Below are 11,593 nucleotides of genomic sequence, written 5' to 3' on the forward strand. Positions count from 1 at the left end.
CGATGCCATTGGATACATACATACATACATACATACATACATACATACATACATACAAGTTCTATTCTCCACAAAGAAGTGGAAGGAGGCGGAGGGAAAAGCCGTACATTTGTGGCTTGAAAAATCCTCCGCCCCCTTAGAGTGCATACAGCAGCAGAGCGGGACAATAGACAGTCACATTTTTTTTTTGTTGCAAAGAGGGAAAAAAAATAAAAAAAATAAACAGCACTATATCGCATCACAAAATAAAATAAGCCTAAATAAGAGTCAATAAAACACTGGGTTTGGACTCCTGGAAAAACGTTTTTTTTTTGAAAAGTAAACAATGCAATGTAATTGAACATAAAGATAGACCTGTGCGTTCATTCACAAAAAAAGAGTATGAGTAGCAAAATATTTGTACATATTTGGAAGAGACATATTGGATACATCAGCGCCTTCTTTTTCTGCAGCATTCAATAATCGCGGAAGGTTATACCGGAGTGTTTGTTGTCCATAGGCAGTACGACATTTTGGAACTTTCCATCGTTCTGGAGTTCTGCTGCTGTAGATGGGATAATTGGCTTTTAGTTCTTCCATTTCAGTAAAAACTGTACTCTCTCGTTGGACACTTAAACGGTACTGCCTGCATAATTTGTATTCGTAAATATTTCTTACTTTCAATAAATTAAACGAAGCAAAGATATCTGAAGAAGGCGCTGTGTATTCAACGTTTTCAATTATTCGTACTATTTTTTTCTGTAGCCTTTCAAGCTTCAACAGATTAGTTTTTGTTGATGTTCCCCAGACTAAATGAGAGTAGTTTAGGTGGGAAACAAAGAGAGCGTTATAGACCATTAGTTTAACTTTTTTTGGAAGAGTATAGCGGTTGCGATTTAAAATTCCAGTTATGGAATTAACGGGGTCCTGTGACGGGAAAAGGCGCTTCGTTCTTGAGTTGTGTCCGACTGTAGGAATACATTATCAGGCCTACGAATCCCGCATGGATTTCGCAAAATTATTGGCAGCATTGAGCGCCGAGGCGACAGGCATCAGGCTCTGTGTATGCACACTTGGACCGAGTTTTCCCTGCGTGTTGATCTCTATGTCGCTTATGAAGGGGGTAGCAGCGCCACCTCCTTCAGGCCAGCCTGCAACCTCTCCGCAGCATCTTCCCCTCCAAACCTCAGCAGTACGTTGAGCGCGGTCTCCAAAGCACCCTGGGTGCCGATGGTGATGCCCAGGTCTGCAAGCACCTGCAACAGTGCAAATTGCAAGCAGAAACACCTAGAGATTATCCAGGAGGAATGAGGGTCCCGAAGGATGGAAAAAAAAAGCAGCAGGGTTTTAAAGGGGCTGTGAAGGGGGCTGTAATAAAGTTGCGGGATGCCCATGGGATATTAAAGCACGCCGCTCCACGAATAGTGTACAGCAAGGATTTTTTAAATGCGCTTTGTAGAAGCTTAGTTATCGAGTTAAAATTTGAATTTCAGCGTCTTCGCGCCTTTCCCTCTGCTCTCATCACTTTTTGCACGCTGGAACATAGGCGCTCCTCCGCCGACCCCCCTCTGGGAGCGGAGCTTCTCGACCCACCGGAACTAAGCGACTTATTAGCCGCGGCCACGGTAGCTGCGCCTGACGTCTGAAAGAATCTAACCAATGGCCACCTCTCACCTCTTCTACGCAGATGCGGGGGACGGAGGAGGGTGCGAGCATGACGAAGTCGCCGGGAAGGGCTCGCCAACTTTGACGCGTGATTGTGGGTCGTCTGCTGCGTGTAGAAGAGTATTATTTGGCTCTGGTTTTCATGGCAACACAGTGCAGTGATTAAGTGAGTTAATGTGCTTTCCTCGGAAGTCGTTTCAGAGCCCCCTTAATCTCTCTTAAGCGCTTATTTTGAATACTTTTCTTTGACTTTCTGGTTTGGGAGGAAAAAACAAGAGAGGCGCTATATAGACAGCGTAGCGCAGACTACAACTTCACGACGTCGGCAGCGAGATGTGCAAACCTGTTGGGCCGTGGTCTGGCAGCTCGCCGTCAGCTCGTTGTAGTCGGGAGGGCTGGCGCCTTCTTTGGCCGCCACATCTTTCACTTGCTCAATGGTCAACGGGTACGCGCCGCTCTCAACCTTTGGGGAGGGAAAAAAAGGCAGGGTTTTAACGTAGTTCAACTGAGCAGACAAGCGAAAACTTGCGTTTAGCCTGGTTGGCTCCTGATTTTGATTTGCTAGGTCATCAGCAAGTCCTGCGAAGATATTAGGCTCAGCTTAAGCTCTGATGGAAGTTAAGCTGATCTGATGTGTTCGCGCCACAGATGGAAGTTGACTAAGACGACGATGCACAACTAGAGAATGTGTTGCAGTCTAACCTGAGGCATGATCGGCTGCGGTGATATAGCATATTGCTGTCATGCCGTGACCAGCGAAGCTTGTCTGTTCGCGCCGCCTCGGTTTCGAAACCCAGACGTGGCAATAATTGTCATATTTCTGCAGGGGCTGTTATGCTAGGTTTGGCCAAGGTCAACCTCAAGGTCAAGATTCACACAAGATTCTTGGTAGGGTTCGACCGTGTTGAAGAAAAGCTTTCGCACTAGGATGTATTGAGCAGGGCGTGGAAAGAAAGGAATTAGGCTGCCGTGTTGAATAAGACATCTTACCTCAACCCATGATTGGGTGATTAGGTGATTACTTTCAGTTTTGAGCTGTCTACTCAGGCGATCGATTCGTGTACTGCCGACAAAACGCACGTGTCGAAGAAGTATATGTTGACATGAACCTAAAAAAACCCGGTAGTCTAGCAGCTGTAACGAAGAATTATGTGTACCCTCTCCAGTTATGTGACACTTCGTGTGTGACGTAACAACTGGTCAGCATGGCTTAGAACTAAACAGAATTCTTTGTAGACCATTGACCTAGGCCGTATTTGTATTCAGTATTGAATCTTCGCCGGCCACTTCTATTATACATGGACCTGAAACGTATCCAGTGCCTTTCTTACACGTATTTGAGTTAATGAGATATTTGAGGCAATAAGCGCGTGAACGTGGTTTTATGGCTTGGTTGTTCGCCTGGCTTTTCCGGGCTATGTAGCGAGAGCGAGCAAACCTCTTAGAAAATTGTTTTTAAGTCAGAATAAGACCCGTGCATACTGAACACCGGACACGGACCATGGCCTTGTAATTATATGTTCTCTTCGGAAAAAGGTACGACGTTGGTCACACAGTCGTTAATGTTCAGTGTTCGATCGCTGGTGGCGTGGATCCACCCATAATCACTTCAGCTATCCGTTATGCCGCTATTTGGTTATGCGTCGCTGTATCCTAAAAATGTGTGACCTGTCCTTCTGATTTCGAAATATCTGCTTTAAAAGCAACGCACAACACAATGATTTGGCATATTTTCCAGTGCGCAGCGTTAATGATTGATTACGAACGATTCTATAGCTACCGGCAGTTTGGGTCTCGGTCGGTACCAGTGTGAAGCTGTGAAGTGCACCCGGACTTCACGGTCGACCAGCCATTAAGCCTGAGGACATCACCATCATCATCAGCCTGGACCACCAGAATAGCGTTGACGTGGGCGCAGCCGGCAAGTACTGGTTGTTATTGACAACAACTAATAGGTTTAGTGACGTCACAATAACTGGGACAATAACTGGGGCAAGTGCACCTTGACGTCATTCAACGCGGGTAGAAATGCCGAGCGGTTACATATTAAACTGTGCGGTTACATATTAATCATATTAAACTGTGTACTCCTCAGCACCTCAAACTAAAACGTGCTAGAAGCCACCCCCTTATGTCTATGAAACAGATGATATAATTTGTTTGTTTGGGCACCTGCCGCGTTGGCTGAGTGGTTACGGCGCTCGACTGCTGGCCCGAGAGACGCGGGTTCTATCCCGACCGCGGCGGTCGAATTTCAATGGAGGCGAAATTCTAGAGGCCCGTGTGCTGTGCGATGTCAATGCACGTTAAAGAACCCCAGGTTGTCGAAATTTCCGGAGCCCTTCACTACGGCGTCTCTCATAGCCTGAGTCGCTTTGGGACGTTAAACCCCCATAAACCAAATATAATTTGCGTTTGAAATTTTGTGTCTGTACCCTTCTAAACGTGTTCGCCCCCACTGGCTGCGAGTGCTTAAAGCCAGAGAATGAGGGGGGATGTCCTCTCCTCACCTGCACGCTTCTTCCGTTGGATTACGAAGCTAAGTATCGGGTTTCACAAATTCCTTTGTCGCAACAGGCCCCAGCACTTGTGCCTTTCTATTGCCTTTCTGCTGTCGCAAAAAAAAATAATAATTCTGCGGGCTTCAACAATGCTGTATCGTCTCGTGCAGTCTCAGTGGCAATAGCGTGCTCTGCTAGCCTCGCCATTCTCTTCCAGCAATGACAGATGTCGTCAAGTGCTGTCGAGATTGGCTGCATTCCAAGAGGCGCATAAGCGTTCAACGGCATATTGCTGTCCCGTAGAGCGTTAACATAATCATTGAGGTCAGCAGGCATGCATTCATTGTTGGCGAATGATGGCTGAAGAGAAATGCGGTTGTTTGAATCTGAAGGTGTGATAGAATGTGTCCATGCCGACCCGATTACCATGGGTTTGTACTTTCGGCCTGTAGCTTGGAACAATATATCCTGTAAACGATTTTTTTTTCGAGACCAGAATTCTTCGGGACTTTTGTTTTCTGTTGATGTTTGGAAATTCTTCATGCGCACTAAATTCTACCAAAATGCTTTCACAACTTAAATGACATGGTGGCAGTTTCTTAAAATGAGGGCAAAAAGTACAGCAATACCTCGTACTTCACACATGCCGCATAAATACCTTGCAGCCAACTGCGAACTGTTATATAAACCGATTTTAAAAGGCTTAGTTACCCTTGAAATGTTGTATAAAGAAAAGAAAAAGGTGCAAGGACAAAAACTGGCAGCGACTACGGCGCTGGTAGCGGTCATTTTAGGCAAGAAAATATAAGCTTTTTATGTCATCGAAATCAAGGTTGAGGAATCGAAGCACAAACGTCATTCCACGGCAAAATATAGTCCCGAATTCGATGGTGACGAGGCCTACACGTTCACTCAAGAGTCTGCACCGCAGAAGAGAAGCGCCGTGTCCATTCTAAGCCGCATGAGTTGTGTACTCATTTAAGGGACGACCGCAGCGGTGCCCAAGTGGTTGAACATTTGCCGCGCACGCGGGAGGTGCGGGGTTCGATCTCCAGTGCCGCCGGGTACCCACCGGGGATGCATTGGGCACAAGCTTTCCCCTGGTCTGGTGCTCGGCTTATTTTGGGTGCAATGCTTGGAAAATGGGTCCTGGACCCCACCTTGAGAATTCGAAAATAGCTTGTGCCATGGCGCTCTTTGGCCGTAGATGCCCTTGCGTCATGAAAATCCATAATCATCGTCATCATCATTTAAGGGACGGTCACTTCCGTCAAGTGTGTTCGGCAAGTCTCTAGCCTGTAGACGCCAAACGATGATCCCTGCTGAGAACTGGGAGCCTGCATGCGCTCAGGTAAGTTTGCTTCTTTCTAAACGCAGACATGTCGCACCCCGCACACGGGCTTTGATGTCCAATCCAGAAACAACAATGCCGTGGTGACCTAGGGCCCTTGGAATATTCTCGTCAGTGGCCTGTAACGGCGGGTGTACCTCATGCATCCGGGCTGAAGATATGGTATACATCACGCGGTAGCCACGACCACAGTCTTATCGAATAATGAAAAAAATTCACAGGACGCTTACGACTACGTAACACGAGATTCAGCGATAGCTGTTTATACGTTTAGTCACGTGAGGTCCTGCCAGTGCAGGGGCACTGTTCCAAACAAGGTCACCCGTAGGCTTATGCGAACCAGGTTTATTGGCACAACCGGTGGGCACTAGCCAATGGCGACGGGAAAGCCAGGGACGGGCACCAAGCAGCTATCGCTGTAATGCAGTAGAAGAATTCGTTTTTGAGCTAGTTGGTGGTGGAACGCTGTAATACAACTCCGAAAATAATAGGATCCTCAATAAGGCGAAGGACTGACATCAGTAACTGTACCACGCCATGTATATTCCGCGTCCCGCATGAGTTCGCCAAGTTCCAGGTCCACCTGAATCATGTGAGCACAGATGCTACATATTCAAAAGCACCTTCGCTCAAGGCCGAAGAACCATTCCAGAGTACGCGGCCTTCAAAGGGTTGCCCTTTGAAGGCCGCGTCCCTTATGGATCAAGTACACGTGGTCAACAATATCTCTGAGTGGGGGATGATAGGAGGAGTTTGTGGTTACGGTGTACTGCAAGGCCAGCGCCAATGCCTTTCACTAAGGAGGAAGTCTATCTTACAAAAAAGGAGGAGTGGGATGCTGACCTTTGTGCCAGGCTGCTGAAGGCCCTCCTCGTAGCTCATTTCGCGCACCTTGACCTCACACTTTCCCTCTTCCTCGATGCCTTCGACCCGTAGGGCACGGTCGATATGCTTCCAAAGGAAGATGATGGCCCAGTGTTGGATCCAGCTGGGCAGCTTCCCGCCGGACTCTGCCAGCTGCTGGGCGGCGTGGCTTGCCTTGAGCGGCGTCATGTGCACGTTCACCTGGCAGAGTTCGTCGCTTTCGGACGCCATTTTGTGTCCTCCGGCTTCCTATCTTCTAGGCGGACTGCTTCGCTGATATGCGGACGCTTCACCTGCAATACGTAAAATTGCAGGCCTAAACAGCCCGTTTCATTCTTTCCGGTGTCCACCAATTTTCTTGCTGGGGTAAAATGGAAAATAAGTCGCGGGCTGAGATTTGTGCACGTGCTATGCCCGAGGTGGTTGAAATGAATCAACATCCCTTCCTCTACGACTTTGGTTTCGCACCAGTGTCAGTCAGTCAGTCAGTCAGTCAGTCAGTCAGTCAGTCAGTCACTCACTAAATCAATCAATGAATAAATAAATATTTTACTCATATTAGCATAGATACATAATAATAATAATAATAATAATAATAATAATAATAATAATAATAATAATAATAATAATAATAATAATAATAATAATAATAATAATAATAATAATAATAATAATAATAATAATAATAATATTAATAATAATAATAATAATAATAATTGGTTTTTGGGGAAAGCAAAATGGCGCAGTATCTGTTTCATATATCGTTGGACACCTGAACCGCGCCTTAAGGGAAGGGTTTAAAGGAGGGAGTGAAAGAAGAAAGGAAGAAGAGGTGCCGTAGTGGAGGGCTCTGGATTAATTTCGACCACCTGGGGATCTTTAACGTGCACTGACATCGCACAGCACACGAGCACTCCGAATCAGTAGTCGAGCGCCCTAACCACTGAGAAACCGCGGCGGGTGGCATATATACATATAAATCAAAAACAGGTGGGAGCCCGGAAGTCGGAGACTGAGGGGGACGGTCCTCCTGTATGTATAGTAACATTAAATAAAAAGTAAGCGGCCGAGATCACTTTAAAGGTCATCATAACATCAATAACTCCTCAGCCAATAATCAGTCAATCCTTAGTTCCAAAGCTGGAACGGAAGAAGCAAAACATCAAGCAAACGGTCAGTACAGAGCGGCTCCACATGGACCAGGTTTTTGTGAACTGCAGCGGTGCATTTGCAAAAACAAAGGAGAGTTTCCCGTACGAAATCAGCCCCATTAGAGACGACAGTTCGAATCAATGCGGTGAGCAGAATGAACCTAACTAGAAACAGCCAGGAGCGACCGCGACAGTTTTTCGCGCTTCTTTAATTGTTGCGTGCCAGTTATTGACAGGTTATATCGACTAGCCGCTTTAAATAACCTTTTGGAATCGATAGTACTTGGTGATAAACAACGCACTAAGAATTCACGAAACAGAAAGAATAGTGGAGGACAGAAAAGAAAGCGGTGAGAAAATTGGAGACGGGTGACGTGGAAGGAAAGAAATGACGAAATCGTGAAGAATTCGTGAAGAAACTGAGGAAGAAATTGTGAAGAAAACTCGACTTGGTTGACAGTGAAGTGACAAGCAGCCTTGAGATAAATGAGCTTTAAGGATACGGACTGATAAAGTTTAGGAAAAAAACGAAACTAGTTATAAACCACGCAAACAAGTAAGAAAGCAGACATGCAACAGCTGGCCAAGGACTGCTGCATAAACGCTGACCGCGCTAAAAGACACGCTGCCTGCAATCCGAATTATGACGCGTGCTGATTGAAGGAAGTAACAGACAGGATTTCGGGAATGAACTTGTAGGGAAGCACGTAAACACTATAGGCGGACACACGCTCTAGCGTCTGTCCTAGCTCTGTCCTATGTCCATTCGTAAACATGCACCACAACTGCTAACAGAAACGCTGCCTTGTCAATTCCAATCACGTAACAGTAGTGCAGGAATATGCAGCGCAAAAGCAGACGCTGTGCTCTGCTGAACGCACTTTCAGAAAGCGTATATACTCTCCCAATGGGCACTGAAACCCCTTTGACGTCCTTTAGACGTTTTGTGGATATCATGAACATCTTGAATGCCTGTGGACTCCCTTGGACGTCCTGTGGACGTTCTGTGGACATCATAAACGCCATGGACGTCCTGTGGACGTTCATGATGTCTGCAGGACGTCTAAGGAAGGTTCAGTGCCCATTGGGCTGTATCCGGACCGTTGTGGGAGACTACTCACTCGGACCACGAAGCGAAGCAGAGCGTCTGGCCGGGTGAGCGAGGAGCCGGACGGGACGGCTATAGCAGAGCGAATGTTTATCGATTCTACAGGCGGCGCCGCCCATGCATACTTTTTTATATGGTTGCACTGCGTTTCCTGCAGGGCGGAGCACTACCGCTTCTCTTCACTCTCCCCATTGAACCTCCTTTCCCCTTGCCTAACCGTCCGGTTGGGCAAGACACAGAGGATTTCCTGCGCTCCTCTTTGTAGTCTGTACTTCGAGCGCGCTCAGAAGGTTTGTGGAGAAGGGGGCGGAGGCGGGCCGAGGAGAGAGAAGAGGAAGAAATTATTTTAGTTCGAGAGCACTATTGGCCTGTTAGCCTGAAAAATGCGGGTGTGGGGTGAAGCCCCTAAAGTTAGTCACGTGATGCGGGAAATGGCGGGAAATAAACGAGACTTTGAATGAGGGTGGACTTGGGCAGCCTGGAGAAATAAATATGGCAGCGACAGGGTTTCGAACCGGCGGCGGAACGAACAGATCAGCTGCGCTGGCCACTGTACGAGAGCACTCTATGCTATCGACGAAGTTTTTTTTTCTTTATTGCACGGAAATAGTGCCGAAAAGGAAAGTCTAAGCATGCTTACGTCACAAAACACCAGGCCACCATACCCCTACATGCCCCCTCCTTCCAAAACATCGAAAGTCTGGCAACCGATCACGGCTCGTGTTAAACTGCAACACACTCTCGCGCTGTGCATTGCACGTCCTCGTCTTTATCACCTTCCATCTGTACGCAAGTCACGAAAGGAAAGGAAACGCGCTTTCAATCGCGCTTTAGGGAAAGGAAATGGCCCCCGCCGCGGTGGCTCAGTGGTTAGGGCGCTCGACTACTGATCCGGAGTTCCCGGGTTCGAACCCGACCGCGGCGGCTGCGTTTTTATGGAGGAAAAACGCTAAGGCGCCCGTGTGCTGTGCGATGTCAGTGCACGTTAAAGATCCCCAGGTGGTCGAAATTATTCCGGAGCCCTCCACTACGGCACCTCATTCTTCCTTTCTTCTTTCACTCCTTCCTTATCCCTTCCCTTACGGCGCGGTTCAGGTGTCCAACGTTATATGAGACAGATACTGCGCCATTTCCTTTCCCCAAAAACGAATTATAAATTATATATAAAGGAAATGGCGCAGTATCTGTCTCATATATATCGTTGGACACCTGAACCGCGCCGTAAGGGAAGGGATAAAGGAGGGAGTGAAAGAAGAAAGGAAGAAAGAGGTGCCGTAGTGGAGGGCTCCGGAATAATTTCGACCACCTGGGGATCTTTAACGTGCACTGTCATCGCACAGCACACGGGCGCCTTAGCGTTTTGCCTCCATAAAAACGCAGCCGCCGCGGTCGGGTTCGAACCCGGGAGCTCCGGATCAGTAGTCGAGCGCCCTAACCACTGAGCCACCGCGGCCGGGCGTGTTCAGCTGCAAAAACCTGTTTTCAGACATTGTTTCGTGGTTAGCAATGTTAAACCGCTAGCAGTTTTTTATTTCATGGTAGTATTGGTGAGCGATAATTGATAAATAGCGGTTATCAAACTAACCATAAATGCAAAGCCAAAGTTGCTTAGTGCTGTCTATCTGACCAACTAAATGTGGCAAACTCATACCTTAGTTTACCGCATATCTGCAGCCGGCTTGATGTGCCCTGAGAACCGAAAACTTCTATCTTACAGATTATAGTCTCCTTGTACAGTTCAGCATCGTTTTAGTTTAAAGCAAAGTGAGTTATGCACAACTCTGTCCTCGCGGTAAAATTAAATGAAATGACGAACCGTCGTTGTTTGTTAGTGATACCCTGCTTGCTCGATCCTTCATTATAGAGAAGTATATAACAAATTTATGAACAAGATCTATATTGCTCCCAGCGGCAATGACGCCAAGATTATCTTTTTATGTTCCTTTATTTAGCAGTCCATTTTACTGTGACATTACTGCTATGAGTAACGTGCTAAAGACGGCCGTTACGAAAGCCACTTCCGATATATGCGCCCACGTAATCAGTTGGCTGAATGCCACGGCCAAGGACGCGAGATTAGATTAGAAGTGAGCAGCTGAAATAGAGAATTAAAGAATCGGAGAAACAAAAAAAAAGTGTTCATTTCAGATAAGGAGAGTTCAGCAGCTATTTGTGTACGCACAGCAGCAGCGCTGGGGTGCTGTCGTTTTAATCGGCGCACACCTGGGTGAATTTGGCGCTCCCAGAGTAAGGTGCTAAATGGTGTACTATTTTCTTGGAGATATTTTTTTATTGAATATAAGAGTTTTTTGCTTAACACGCACTAGACAAAAGCGTGCAACATATATCGCAGTCGCTCGCGTGGCTTTGGGCGGTGCGAAAAAAAAATCTTTTCAGTCACTGGAGCTATGTCCCGATGTCGTACTGTTCTGCCGAAAAAAGTTAAACTTCAGTTATATAACGCATTATTTGCCCCGCACATGAGCTACTGCAGTTTGGTGTGGGCAAGCACCACAAGAGCAAACATTGAGAAGATAATAGCTGTGCGAAAAAAGGTACATTAGCTACATAGCTAATATTGATCGTCACTCTACGACAAGACATCCCTTTGCAAAATACAATATTATTAGTTTTGACAATCACCATTACACCACTTGCTATATGTTTTCTATTTTTCTCAGCTTGACGGCCAGAGTTTCCTTCTTTCGATGGCATTGCTGCAACCTTAAGCTACTCCTTCTTTAACTCGAATTTCCGAACCCTGGCTAGTCCCATACTTTCGCACTCAGTACAAATTGCAATCATTAAAACACCATCTACCGGTCTTAATCAATATACACAAATAGGTAGCCTTCAAATCCCCAAAAGAGCTACAAGTACACTTTTCTCAGTTGGAATTGATAAGAATTCATTGTTGTGGTAAATCTTGCAGCAGGTCTGTATTTTCTGATGTCTTCTACTACACAGTGCTGTA

At 46.5% G+C, this 11,593-nt stretch overlaps 1 protein-coding gene across 1 annotated transcript; it reads right to left on the reverse strand.

Moving 5' to 3' along the window:
* Positions 1–895: 895 nt before the first annotated feature.
* On the reverse strand, positions 896–8,773 carry LOC144100144 (uncharacterized). The gene is made up of 4 exons (XM_077633174.1): positions 8,633–8,773; positions 6,340–6,653; positions 1,988–2,107; positions 896–1,235 (listed from the first exon to the last, which is right to left on the reverse strand). Exons 2-4 carry the CDS (start codon positions 6,589–6,591, stop codon positions 1,092–1,094), a joined length of 516 nt encoding a protein of 171 aa, XP_077489300.1. The 5' UTR covers positions 6,592–6,653; positions 8,633–8,773; the 3' UTR covers positions 896–1,091.
* Positions 8,774–11,593: the final 2,820 nt, after the last annotated feature.

Source organism: Amblyomma americanum, chromosome 8, assembly GCF_052857255.1.
Source record: "Amblyomma americanum isolate KBUSLIRL-KWMA chromosome 8, ASM5285725v1, whole genome shotgun sequence".
Classification (NCBI taxonomy): Eukaryota; Metazoa; Arthropoda; class Arachnida; order Ixodida; family Ixodidae; genus Amblyomma; species Amblyomma americanum.